Source organism: Lathamus discolor, chromosome 7 (genome assembly GCF_037157495.1).
Source record: "Lathamus discolor isolate bLatDis1 chromosome 7, bLatDis1.hap1, whole genome shotgun sequence".
NCBI classification, from domain to species: Eukaryota; Metazoa; Chordata; class Aves; order Psittaciformes; family Psittacidae; genus Lathamus; species Lathamus discolor.
The window spans coordinates 4,468,732-4,481,547 of NC_088890.1; the positions used below are offsets into that span (position 1 = coordinate 4,468,732).

General features: G+C 38.4%; 1 protein-coding gene across 1 annotated transcript in view; it reads right to left on the reverse strand.

Moving 5' to 3' along the window:
• The window catches only part of DOCK3 (dedicator of cytokinesis 3), a 208,073-nt gene that overhangs the window by 91,376 nt on the left and 103,881 nt on the right, over positions 1–12,816 (reverse strand). Inside the window, exons 11-12 of the mRNA XM_065687003.1 lie at positions 7,392–7,452; positions 4,390–4,537 (exon numbers count right to left, since the gene is read on the reverse strand). Coding sequence (XP_065543075.1) covers positions 4,390–4,537; positions 7,392–7,452 — 209 coding nt within the window. The remainder of the gene's footprint in view (positions 1–4,389; positions 4,538–7,391; positions 7,453–12,816) is intronic.

The window sequence follows — 12,816 nt, forward strand, 5'->3', positions numbered from 1 at the left end:
AACCCATTATCTCCTACTGCTCCAGTCCATGCCTTATGTAGAAATATTCTGAAGTGGAGCAACAACATAAAAAAAAAGTCTTCTGTAAATGACTTTATCTATAGCTCTATGGATATTTTCATTATTCTGATGGCAAGATTCTGGAGAGAGAAATTAGGGACACTGCAGCATTTTGGAAATTACATTCAACAGAGATGGCTGAGAGCACCAGAGCAGATGCTTCAGTTTCCTTTCTGGTCATGGAGAAATACAGATTCCTTTTAACAATAACCCCCCACAAAAGGAATAAAAATCACATGAGCAGAGAGCCAGCAAAGCAAGACAGCAAAAGTTCACCTGGATGCTTGATTCTTTCTGGATCTTGGGCACTTAAGTCAGAAGTGCCACACTTCTGTTTAGGATCCAAAGCCAAAAATTAGGGATGTTAGAGCATACATCCTTGTCTGTTCCTATGCCTCTGTTTATGGACTTGTTCAAAAACTTGTCTAATGCCCCCTGGACTTGCTACTGCTGACTGTCTTCACAACATCCTGTGACTACGCAACCCCGAAGATTATTACCTGCTTTCTAAAGAGTACTTTCTTCCATCTTTTTTATGTCATCTCCTACCAATTTCATTGAGCATCCCTAATTCCTGTACAGTTGTATTCCATGAACAACAATTTACCCTCCACCACGATTTTTTAAGTTTTGGTTGGTTGTATCAGTTCCCACTACTACTTTTCTCCAAGCTGAAGCTCCACACATGCTTAAACTCTCTCATAAACAACACTATGACATTAAACATTTTAACTGCTCTGCTCCATACCTTCTGTAACCACTATACCCTTTCTGGGAGGACAGACAACAGATATCCACACAGTAACTCAAGACAGGTCAGCACTGAAGTAAACTTCCAGAACTTAACAGTATGGCAAATTGACTACATTTGGACTTGCTCAAACAATCGCTCAAAACCAAAACACAACAGAGCTAAGACATTAATGGACAGCACAAGCCCCCTTTCAATAACTGTGGTGTTCTGTACCAACTCAGAACTTTGACCAATGTTCAACTTACTTGTTGAAAAAATAATAATTATCTTCACACTGCCAAGACATTAAAAGTAATCTTTCCTACTGCAAACAGTATTCTCCTTAACGTCGAGACATAACCTCTGGGACAAAGTCTGTACCATCCTCCATCCTTACAGATAAGACTACAGAAAGTTTCTAACCTCTGGTAATTTTTTAGTTGCTCAGCCTCTGGAGAGCAAGTTAAAATAGATTTCAGCCTCCAGTGACTTATGCCTGCAAATTAACCTGGAACAAAGTTAACCCAAAATCAATGGACTGTGAAGATAGCTTAAAGCTAGTTTTGTACCAACTACCAACATAAGCTGCACTTTACATTTCCTGAACACAAAGAAGAATAATATTCTCCCAAGTTTGAAATGCTGGCCCAAAACCACTTGCCTGTAATGCATTTTATTGTGTTAACATTCTACTCGTCTAAATACCAAATACATTACAAAATCTATTTCTCGTTCAAACAAGAATTTTCTCCTGAGCCATCAATCACCTTTTCAGGTTGGCTGGTTCTACAGTAAATTTACCATTTGGAATGTTTGCCATACTACATCAGACCCTGATGTCAGACAGATGGGGACATAAATGCGATGTACACTCTCGTCCAGCTGGGCAAATAGCAACAACTGAATTAACAAAAGGGAAAGGCATTCAGGCAATACACCACATTAAGAGGCAGGAATTTTAAGAGCTAGTGCTGGAGAAGGAGGAAATAAAAGGACTGTGCGAAAATAGGACAAAATAAATAAAGACAAGATAATATGAAACAGAAATAGGGAAAGTTTTTAGGGGAATGGGAAGACTGACACAAAGAGTTCAATGATGAAAATTTTCCATTAAACATAAAAAATCATAAAAGCCATGAAAATGGATTGACAATTTGGTTTCCATCTCACTTGTAAAATATTTTACATGTATATTATTAAAAAGAATTATAAAAGTAAACCTTCATGCTTTTACATAATGAGCTTATAACTAGAGCTGTGGTACTATATCCTCTTAGTAAGATTATAACATGACTGTGGGATTAGCAAACAGGAAAATCTGGATTGTGAGAAAGAAGTATTTTTCAGCCATAAATCTTTAACAATAATAAGGCAAGCTGAGAAATAGTGGTGAAGTAAATTGATTTTTTTTCCCTCACATAAGTATTCTCTCTTGTGGATCCAGCAAAAGTCTCCATTGAAACACCATGTTATTTGTCTCAGCCTTTGTTAGGTTTTCAGTCTCTCAAATTTTTTCCAGCTTCTCCCCATGAAAAGGCTTTTCTGGCTGTATGCTGACTGCCTCATCTGTGGCAGCTGTAAGCTTTAGCTTTAGCTAGATAGCGTACAAAAAGAATGTCTTTTACTGCTTCTTTAAAAATACAAATACACCTCATTCTTTATTTCATCTTTATGATGTTTTTGGGTTGGCCTGGGGCATTTTAACAATAATCAAAATGAGAACAGCAGGTAAAAAAATCAGTCCAGCATTTAAGCATTCACATATAACTTTAAACTTACAGACAACAAAAATCTGTCATTTCAATTTTAGCCTATAAAAGCAAGAAAAGGTAGGTTAGCTAAAAGAATGTGCAAAGAGAAGATGCAAGTGGGTAAACCTGTGAAAACTTTCTGTTACGGAAGACCAACAGCTATGAAAGCTGCAAAATGGATAAGCTGGTGTCCTTCAGATACATCTGTTTTCCTTCTGAACATTTTTGTTAGATGCTTACAAAGAAACTGCAGTAATATAAAACAACGATGTACAAGACTTATTACAAACCAAAGAAATGACAACAATGATAAAAAATTACAAGCATCTGATTACAGAGTAGAATTCTGTTATGGGTCCTACTTCCTCCCTGGGAAGGCACTAATGGCTGTGTGTGGATGTTGAAAACAAAGTGTGGGGAAACAGACATGAAGAGCAACAGCTGGTATAAACCTACTTAACCATTTCAGTTGGTACTTTCAGTGGTGTGAAGGGAATCCATATTAACAAAGCACTTCAGACGAAGAGGAAGAAAAGGGAAGCTCTCTATCCTGTGATTTTGTTGACCATAGTATTAGGACTTTGGATTGCTCTAACTGGCTGCAGTACTTTTATTTATCACTGACAGATGGAGAAATCCAGTAGTTTAGATTTTTCTCTCTGATTTTTCAGTGAGTAAGAAGCTAAAAATGCATTAAAAGGGCATCAAAAAAGAAATCTGATATTCAGAATATTCCATTACTGTAAATATTCAAAATGCTGCAGTTCCAGTATATTAACACCATAGCTACAAGGCCAATATTAACATAAACTATATAACCAAAAACCACTGGTTTGAGACAAGCTGAAACTGAACGTTGACAAAACGCCAAGATTGCCCAGATTCTATTGACAATGAGAAGAAAGATGACCATTTTCTTCCCTGTAACTTTTATGCTGCAGTTTTCATAACTTTTGGCAAAAATGAATGGAAGAACTGACTGAGAGACTTTTCTTTGGACTTGCAGATTTCTAATGCATGAAGAAATATCCAAGAATCTTTCAGTGAACAGCAAAAGCCATTTTTCATTTTCAGGCTCCCTTGAATATAAAATTTTCTGCTGCTGAATGCACTTCTCAAAGAATAACCCCCCAAGTTATCTTAGGACTCAGAATAGTGGCTACAGACCGCTAAATAATGTCAGTTGTATCTCAGGCAATCTGCAAAGCAGATCATGCCAGTATTTATCCTCACTGACAAGAGACTTAACTATTCCCTGCAGTCTCCAGACAGTTTGTCTGTTGCCTCTTTATTACAAGTGTGAGACCACATTTCATAATACGAATTTGTTAGTTCAAAGTTCAAAATCACAAATAACTGTAGACAGATTCTTGCTCAAAAAATGTTGGCTTGTTTTGAGATTTTGGTCACACACTGTTGACTTCAGTTGTTTTCTACTTCTTTTGTTGGTCACCATGACTGATAACAAACAGGAGATGGGGCATGAGTACCTACTCCCTTCATCAGGAGAAATACTGCATAATTATTTCATTTTCAGTTTAGCAGATGTTAAATAAATCACATTACTAAAAGTGCGGCTTTGCATATCACACAGATTTGGGAAATACTCAGTAATTTCTGAAGCATTACACATACCTGAAACATCTTTGATAATATTAATTTCTATGAGCTTCTGGAACAATAAAGGAGCAAAAACCAGTGCCAGCAGCACTAGTTCACCTTCTGGGGAAGATAAAGCAGCAAATGCAGTTAATGGCACCTTGATATTTGCTATCTCTTTAGTATCTCATCACTCAACATACACAAAGTGCTTTTCCTAACCTTCTTCCTTTAGGAGTTACTCACGTGTAAACTTTGAGAACAAAATCCTTTTCTTCTTTTATTTCAGAGATTGACTGAAGTACATCCATGATGCTCAGCACTGCACACCCATAGGGGCGGCGATAATGTAAATGAGGGGGCCCTTTTTTTGAATCATTCAGCAACATGCGACCTAAAATTAACAGAAATTTAAAACATTAGAGATTCACATGCAGCCATTTCGTCTGTTCTGTTATCCTTCTGAGCATGCATACCTATAGTAAGTTTCAGCTACAGCCTGCAGCCTTTCCTATCCTTCTGTATTGGGTCTGGCTGAGATAGACTTAATTTTCCTCACAGCAGCCCATATAGTGCTGTGCTTTGTACTGGCAGCTAGAAAAGGTGTTGGTAACACATCAATGTTTTGGCTGCTGCTGAACAGTGCTCATACAGCATCAAGGCCGTATCTCCAACATTCCCCCCACCTGACCCAGTAGGCTGCAGGTGGGCGAGATCTTGAGATGGGACACAGCCACGGCAGCTGATCCAAACTGACCCAAGAGATATTCTTGGGTCATATGATGTCTGCTCAGCAATAAAAGCTAAGAGAAAGGAGGAGGAGAGAGGGTATTTGTTATGACATTTGTCTTCTGGAGCAACCACTACATGTACTACAGTCCTACTTCCCAGGAAGTAGCTGGATATCGCCACCTGACGGTAAGTAAAGAATAAATCTTTTGTTTATCTCTGCTTCCGTGCATGACTTTTCCTGTATTAAACAGCTTTTACCTTCACCCACAAGGGGTTTTCTACCTTATTTTCTCCCCCACCCTGTCCTGATGAGGAGAGATAAAGCAGTTTGGTGGGTACCTGGTGCCCAGCCAAAATCAACACACCACAACTTCTCACTCTTTTTCTTCTTACACTATTTCAAATCCAGAGGTCCACATGAACCCACCTGACTACTCTGAATAAGGCACATCACCTCCTTCAGCTAATAGAACACTCAAGGGCAAAGTGAACAGCATCATGTCTGGCCATCTTTGATGGGCAGCTCCATGACACATATTTGTATTCAGCTGGGCTGACTACAAATCATCTGTGTAATGAGCCAAGAATACAGCTGGTAGTCTCCTCTCTGCATCCACACTGGGAGATTCACTCTGGTCCTCCCATTACAGTCCAGTATTTACACTAATTTTCCCTTTATACAGCTGCTTTAAAGAAATGCATTATATATTGTGTCATCTATCATACTTATCTTGGAGTGCATAAAGGAGAATTCTGAGATACAAACCTGCTCAACTTTCTATTGTTAAAGCTAGTTTTTAATGGAGTAAAAAACACCAAGACCAGAAAAATCACCATGATAATCTAAGCCAACTGGTAACATTACGCATAGTAATTGGTCCAGCACTTCTTGCATCAGGCTTAAAAATCTGAGCTTGAACTACACCGTATCTTTCTACAAGCTTCACTTATCATCTCCAGTCACACAGAGTAATTCTAAGCTTTCCGCACTTTATGACACAGTGAAGCCAGATAATGAAAAACCAATCCTTCCAACACCTTTGTGACTTAGAAGGCACATTGTCACTCACAGGATAACACAATAAAGCTACAGTTTCACTAAGCTGTTTAGACCTTCTGTATTTCAGAAAAGGTACCTGTGGCTGGTAGTGGATGCAAGTAGTGAATGGGCTGGAATTAGGGTTAAATACCCTTTCACTGCAAACACTACCTAGCCTTTTTTCAGTTAACTAAAAACCTGAAACACATGAAAGAGAGTGCACTACTCAGTTGTTTAGAACAAAACAGTTGAAGAGACTGTTATTCCTATTATATGTTGATAACAATTTCAGCCTGAATATTTGAAATAAGACACTTAACATAGGTAAAATTCATACTTGCTAATTTCTCCATGGAATACAAACATTCATAATTTAGAACCATTTAACTGCAGCTGTAGTTAACCCTGTTACTAACTCCCTGTACTAACTAATGATATCCTTTTAAACTAGAGCTTTTTTTCTACTAAACACCTTCCATCTAAAAGAGATTGTAGCAATTTAATTCCAATACCAGAAGTTACATAGTCATATAGTCACTCACACTACTGGGCAAAAAGTCCATCTAGCTGTCCATGAACTACTTTTCAGCACTGCATTATGCCTTGTAAGACACATTCTAAATTCAATTTCAATCATAAACACTTTCCATTCCTGCTACAGCAAATCTCAACAAGAATAAATTAAGCCTAGCCTGGCCTACGAACAGTCAGAGAAACCCACTCTATAAAGGGTTTCTAGGCAAGTGAATTAGCAAGGAGGGGCTTTATTCCCTGGGCAGGGTCAGGTCCAGGCACTACACATCCAGATCTCTCCTTTAGACAGCTTTATGTGAGCAGCCAAGAGAACCTGAAAAGCAGCAAGTGTATGCTGCTAAATGTTGGGCTGCAAGCTTGACAGGCTTCCCACATGCAGGTACTTCTGCTAATGCTCCTTTCTGGCATCATCAGGTAGGAAGAACACCTGACAGGTGTGACAGCTTCCCTGCTCTTCTGTTTTACAGGCATCTTCCTAAACTTGAGTGTGGGTTCTTGGAAGCACTACAGACTCCTACATAGCAGAAACCAGATTTTTCCGTGTATTTGTCTAACAGCCTTTGATTTACTAGATGTGAATGGCTAGGTATGCTGATGTCCTGTCCTGCAAACTGGGTACATATCATCAGTAAAAAGACCTCATTTTGAATTCTGAAACATTAAACTAAAAGCCTTTTAATTTCTTCATCTTCCCCCAAACATGGCATTTAATCAAGTATTTTGTTTCATACTGAGAAAAAAAAAATCACTGTGGAACAGTCATCAGTAATTTTGTAACACTTAGCTACATATGGTCTGAATATTAATCTCAGCAGACAGGCCTGGTCTATGACTGAGTTTTCTCACTGGTTAAATCATTATAATGCCAATTAAAAAACACATAAAAAAATAAAGTAAAACCATAGTTAATGATATATATTTCAAGTTTTAAATCATACTGTACCTATTCGGATCACATGGGCAACTATGTACAAATCTCTCTTCATGTCCTTACTGCTGAGATCCTAAAAGATTGGAAAAAATACAGACATTAAAAAAATTTAACTTCCAAAACAAGGGCCTGCAAAACTCCCACAAACAGTAACAAGGACCACACAGTACCACTCTCCATTCATCTAGCTCCCCCATCTTTAGTAAGAGAAAGTATTATGATTTCTAATTTACAGACGAGTATAGAAGGATTGTAATTGGTTGAATAGTCTTTAAAAGAAAAATTGAAGCTTCTGACTCCAATGATATATCAAAATTCTGACAAACACTTAAAATATTCATTTAACCCTTATTTCAAACACATTATTAGACTGTATTAAGTTTACATGGTAAATTTAAACCCCTTAGTTACCTTAACTGCAACTCTTCTGGCTTCCTTCACCCCATCCCCTGACTGCAGGTCCCATCCCTGTCTCTAAGCCTTCTCCTTCCCTTCTGATTTCCTTTTTCATCTTTTGACCTCTCATTGTGTAGTCTTTGTGTCACACGATGGCTCTAGAAAAGTCTGCAGCATGACTGTCACAATTCAGATTAAAAATGTGTTTTGAACTAATCTCTGTTTTAGGAGTGGATTGGTGCAATTCCTCAGAACAAGTAAAAATCTCAACAGGAGAAAAAGTGGAAGGCTCAGAGACATGGTTTATTTTAATGCTTGCAAATGTGTTACTCTTTTTCGTATGTGTTCATTACATTACAAAAGCAGCAAGGCAGTGTCTCAACCATGAGGTCAGGGAGCCAAGGGCAGCTAGTTCATAGCTAACCTTCTTCGACATTCAAAACCAGGGCACGATGCATGAAAAACTGCTTTCTGGAAATGCTCCCTGCCCCATTCTAACTGCTGAAACATGCTGAGTGATGATTTCGGGAGCACAGTAGCTGGAAAGGGCTACATTCAGCAAAAAACATTCTAACGGTTTAATGACATTTGAAACAGTGACAGCGTATTGGAAAAACTAAGAAATAAATTCAGTTTTAAGATAATTGCTCAGCAAAACACAGGACTTTAAGATCTCTGAGAAGTTATTTTTATGGCAAGCACGCATATACATGGATGAAAACTCTGAAGTTCCAGGTGATAGAATACCAGGTCAAAACTTAAAAATGAGCTTGAAGAACTGCAAAAACTGGGAAAAGGAGAACCTACAGAAGAGCAAAAGGAAAGCTGAAGCTAGTGAATACAAGAAAGTATTATTGGCCCTGACAAAGCTTTATTATTAAAGAAACTGAATTAAGAAATATGCATGAAGCACTTTCCAATAATTCACTACTGCAGCATTTTGCCTTCACATGTTTGAAGCTGTCTTAATTGCAATTTCCTTGGCATGTTGTGCTTTTCCCTGATAACATTATAAACAAAGACATTCCCCTCCCTTCTTTTTTTAACTGGAGAAAAGAACTAGGAAACACTTCTTTCTAAAAACATTAGCATTGTTTAACAAGTTTTCCTTATGTTACTAACCTCCAAGACAAGGAGATTCTAAACACCACATGTTTGTGTACTATGAGAATATTCATTCATGTTTTGGACTCTGTTGCAAAAATGTTCTTTGTGCTCTACAACAACAGCTGTTGCCTCTTTCTTCCCTCTGCTAAGTGCTACCATCTTACTGTTATGTCCTGACTTACACCAGACAGCCTCCAAATTCTCCCTAGATGTAAAGGGCGTTGCTCCACTCATTTCTCAGGAGAAGACCAACTGGAAATGCAAAATGATTAATGTATTCTTCCTAAGAATACGGGAGAGTGAAGTGTGAATGCATAGGGAAGAGACATACCCAAAAAGGAGGGCTTCAGCTCAGTTACTGTTGTTTGCTTCACTCCTCCCCTTACACTGAAGCAACTGACATCACCTCACATCTTCCTCAAACAATTTTTTTGTTGGTTTGTACAAAACGATTTCAACATAAGGCTTTTTAAAAACAGCTCTAGGGCATCACATATGACTTCACAAACAACTTGAGATGATAGCTATGTGTTCTTCTACCTTTTTTTTCCCCTTTTCAATCGAATAAAGATACATATCCCAGAAGTAACCATCACCTCTAAAATGTGCAGCTGTACAGCGAAAACAATGATGGACTTTTCTATGCACAGATGTAGCTTGGACTTCTAATACTCTCATTTTTTATTTTTTTTTTGTGAAAAAACAATGCAAAAATCAACTGTAAAAATATCAGGTTCAAACAAAATCTAGTATTTTCCTTTAACAAAACACAATTAAATGGTATTTAAAGCACTGTAAAATGAAAAAATCCAATTCTTACATAAAGGGGGAGGAAATTTTAAACTGTGGACATCTAAGTTCTGTCATTCCTAGTTTGAACTAATTCAGTGAATTAAAAATTGCATTTTGCTGGAAGCTAAGATATGAACTTTAAAAGTCACACAGAAAACTCCTTCCCCATGTGACTTGAGAAACCAAATCTCAACTACTGAGATTATGATGGCAATGCACATGAACACTGAGCTTCAGATTAAAGTGACATATAGCACAATAAAATCTGGGCCCACTGACTGAGAGCTAGGCATAAAGAGAATTTATTCTAAGGAGAAGTTTCAGTCCCTTTCAAACACTGTAATATAGCTAAATTACAGCAGGCAAGTAATAAATTCATGGCTGTATCTTCTGACTCCATTTAAAAGGAGCACTGTGTTTCTCTGGGCAGCATATGCAGAGAGTTGCAAACACGCTGCTTGGTATGCTTACTAGCTAGCAGATCACGCCTCTCTGAAGCCAAAGAATTAAGCTATATAAATCTTATCGGTTTCTCTTCAAGTCTTATTTTGCTGCTGCGTGAATAAAGGAACATACTTTCCAGGCTTTCATCACCTAACGTACCAACATAGCATATGGTAGGCTTTAGCGTGCACATCTTGGAGAAATCGAAGTTCCATGGTAAGAAGGGATTTGACATAGTTTTAATCTCAGGAGTGCCTGACAATACATTGAAAAAGCAACAAAACTTGGAGGTAGTATTTAATACTCCAGAGAGTAACAGATTTTTGCAAGTATCTGTGATTTGACAGGGGGAATTTTATTATACTATCAGATTTCCAGTTGTAATTAACAGCAATTTAGAGAACTATTTTTTCAAAGGGCAGCTGTCAAAATATCAGGAAATGGAGGGCATGAACATATTGATGGGCTCACACTTCCGTCGCTTTTCAATTTCACAAAAAATAGACTGTGTCACAGTCAAAAGACACAAAAATGTGGGCCCAGATGGCCTTGTATTTCACTTTGTACAGCAGAGGCTTTTTACAAGGAGAGAAATTCTTACTATGACACGGACAAACACCAGAAAACCCCAGCCCCTTTGAGGAATTCTTCAGGTAACTTCTCTGCAGAGAATACACACACATGACTTAGGACCAGAAGAGGACAAACTAAGTTCATTATTTGCCTGTGTACAGTATAAATAAACCGATTTCCAGAAAGGTGCTCTTAGGACTGTGTCCACAGGGGAATTGTTTCCCACACCCTTCTGAGCTTCTTAAATGGTACTGGTTGATAAGCAAAATAATTTCGTAATAATTCTAATTCCATGGCTTTTTAGAAAATCACCTCTTTTCCCCCCACCACACTGCATATGGAAAAGTGTTGCTCTATAACAATGGTTAGTTCTTTATCATGCTGGTCCCTATAAAGGTCTAACTGTATGTTAAAAAAAAAACAAACACTACCACCCCCAAATCAGTGAATCTAGGATACCTGACTGCCACTGATCAGTTATTTCAACAGCTTTACCAAATTCAGTTGCCAACATTACAGGTGACAGAGTGAGGTATTTAACAAAAATAGCAAGCTTATACTGTGTGGTTACATTTTAATTCAGACACAGGAATGTTTTCAAAGCATGCATAGGCTGAGGTTTGCTTGAGCGAGCTTTAATCTTCCGAGGAAGCAGTTTTTCACCTTTAGTGTGATATGACAGCAGATGTAAAAACACAACCTAAGTAATTTTGATATCTCACACAAGGAGACAGCTGAACCCCTAGAAGCAAAAGAGATAGCAGGAAAAGACAGGCATACCTTGAATTATCTAAGATACAGGGCTTCTTGCCTCTGGGAAAGATTAACTTTTAGAAAGATACTGTGGGGTCGTGGGGGAGAGTGAGGAAATCAAGAGTCAAAACTAACACAACCTTAAGAACAAACCTGAAAATTGTAGAACTATATTATTTTATATGCATTTCCTAATTAAGAAGTTACAATAATTTCATTGTGGATACAACGGTTATTCAAAAAGCTATTATTTGTTGCTCCTTTGCTACATATTTTGGAAAGTTCTTTGAATACACTGATGAAAAATATCAGAAGTGTACAATTTTTTGTACAATAGTTTTCCCAGTTATCATTATTCCTGTTATGTAGAGTACACGTTCTACCAGAGAGAGTGATAGATAACAAGTCTAAGCACCCCAGAGAGCTACTACTACAGCAGCTTTGGTATTTTTGTACAGCTAAATCAAAAGGTAGCTTGGGAGTGATCCCTGGTCAGAAAGAGAAGTGCTACAGAGTGGCACCAGACTGCAGTGCTCAGGGCTGGCCTCTTTTATACTATGCTAGCCCCATCTGCAACATGCAGCAGGTCTCATCTGGAACATTATGCCCCTGGACATAGCATATCATTATTCGTTTGGTATCTTTGAAAGCGTGCAAAGACTGGTTTGCAGGTCAGTGGAGCAAAAGTGTTTCACACTTCACAGCATGGTGTGAAACAGGATGGTTCTTACATGACCTTTAAGCAGTGTGGCACCAGTGTAGATGGGGGAAGTCTGATGGCAAAAATCCTTTTACGAATTATGAACCTCAGAGGCCAGAAAGTGCCAAACTTGATATGAACCAGTCTGTGCTGCCTTTTGGTAGTAATCCTTAGAGCAGTTCTTACTCCAACACTGCACTGTTTCACACGATCCAGACACCAGTGCTGAAGCTTGCTCCCTGGCCACCTTTCTCTGAGAAGAGGAAGACAATTGGTTTTGAGTTACCAGCAGTGCCAGGGGCAATACTAAGACACTGTTACCTCTGATGACGTTTAATCAGCTGGTAGCAATTTACCGATGGTACCAAAACCAGAACTGCTACTCATGTCAGCATCAGTGTCAGTGCTATTCTTGGATTGACCTGCATCTCATATCCAGATGGAGGCAGAACCAGGCATCCCTATATCCTTACATATGTTCTGTTCCTTAAAAGGAGAAATTCAGCTATCTTCCTAAAGGAGAAAAGGGAATGGTGCTGGGAACCATGCCTATTTCAGCAACCAGCCCTGCCTGACCTCAGAGTGTTTCACTGCCAGAAAGAAAGTTTATACCAAAGCTGCCTGCCATGTTTTTTCTTCACTGGAGGTAAAAATACCTCTGTCAAAGAGCTT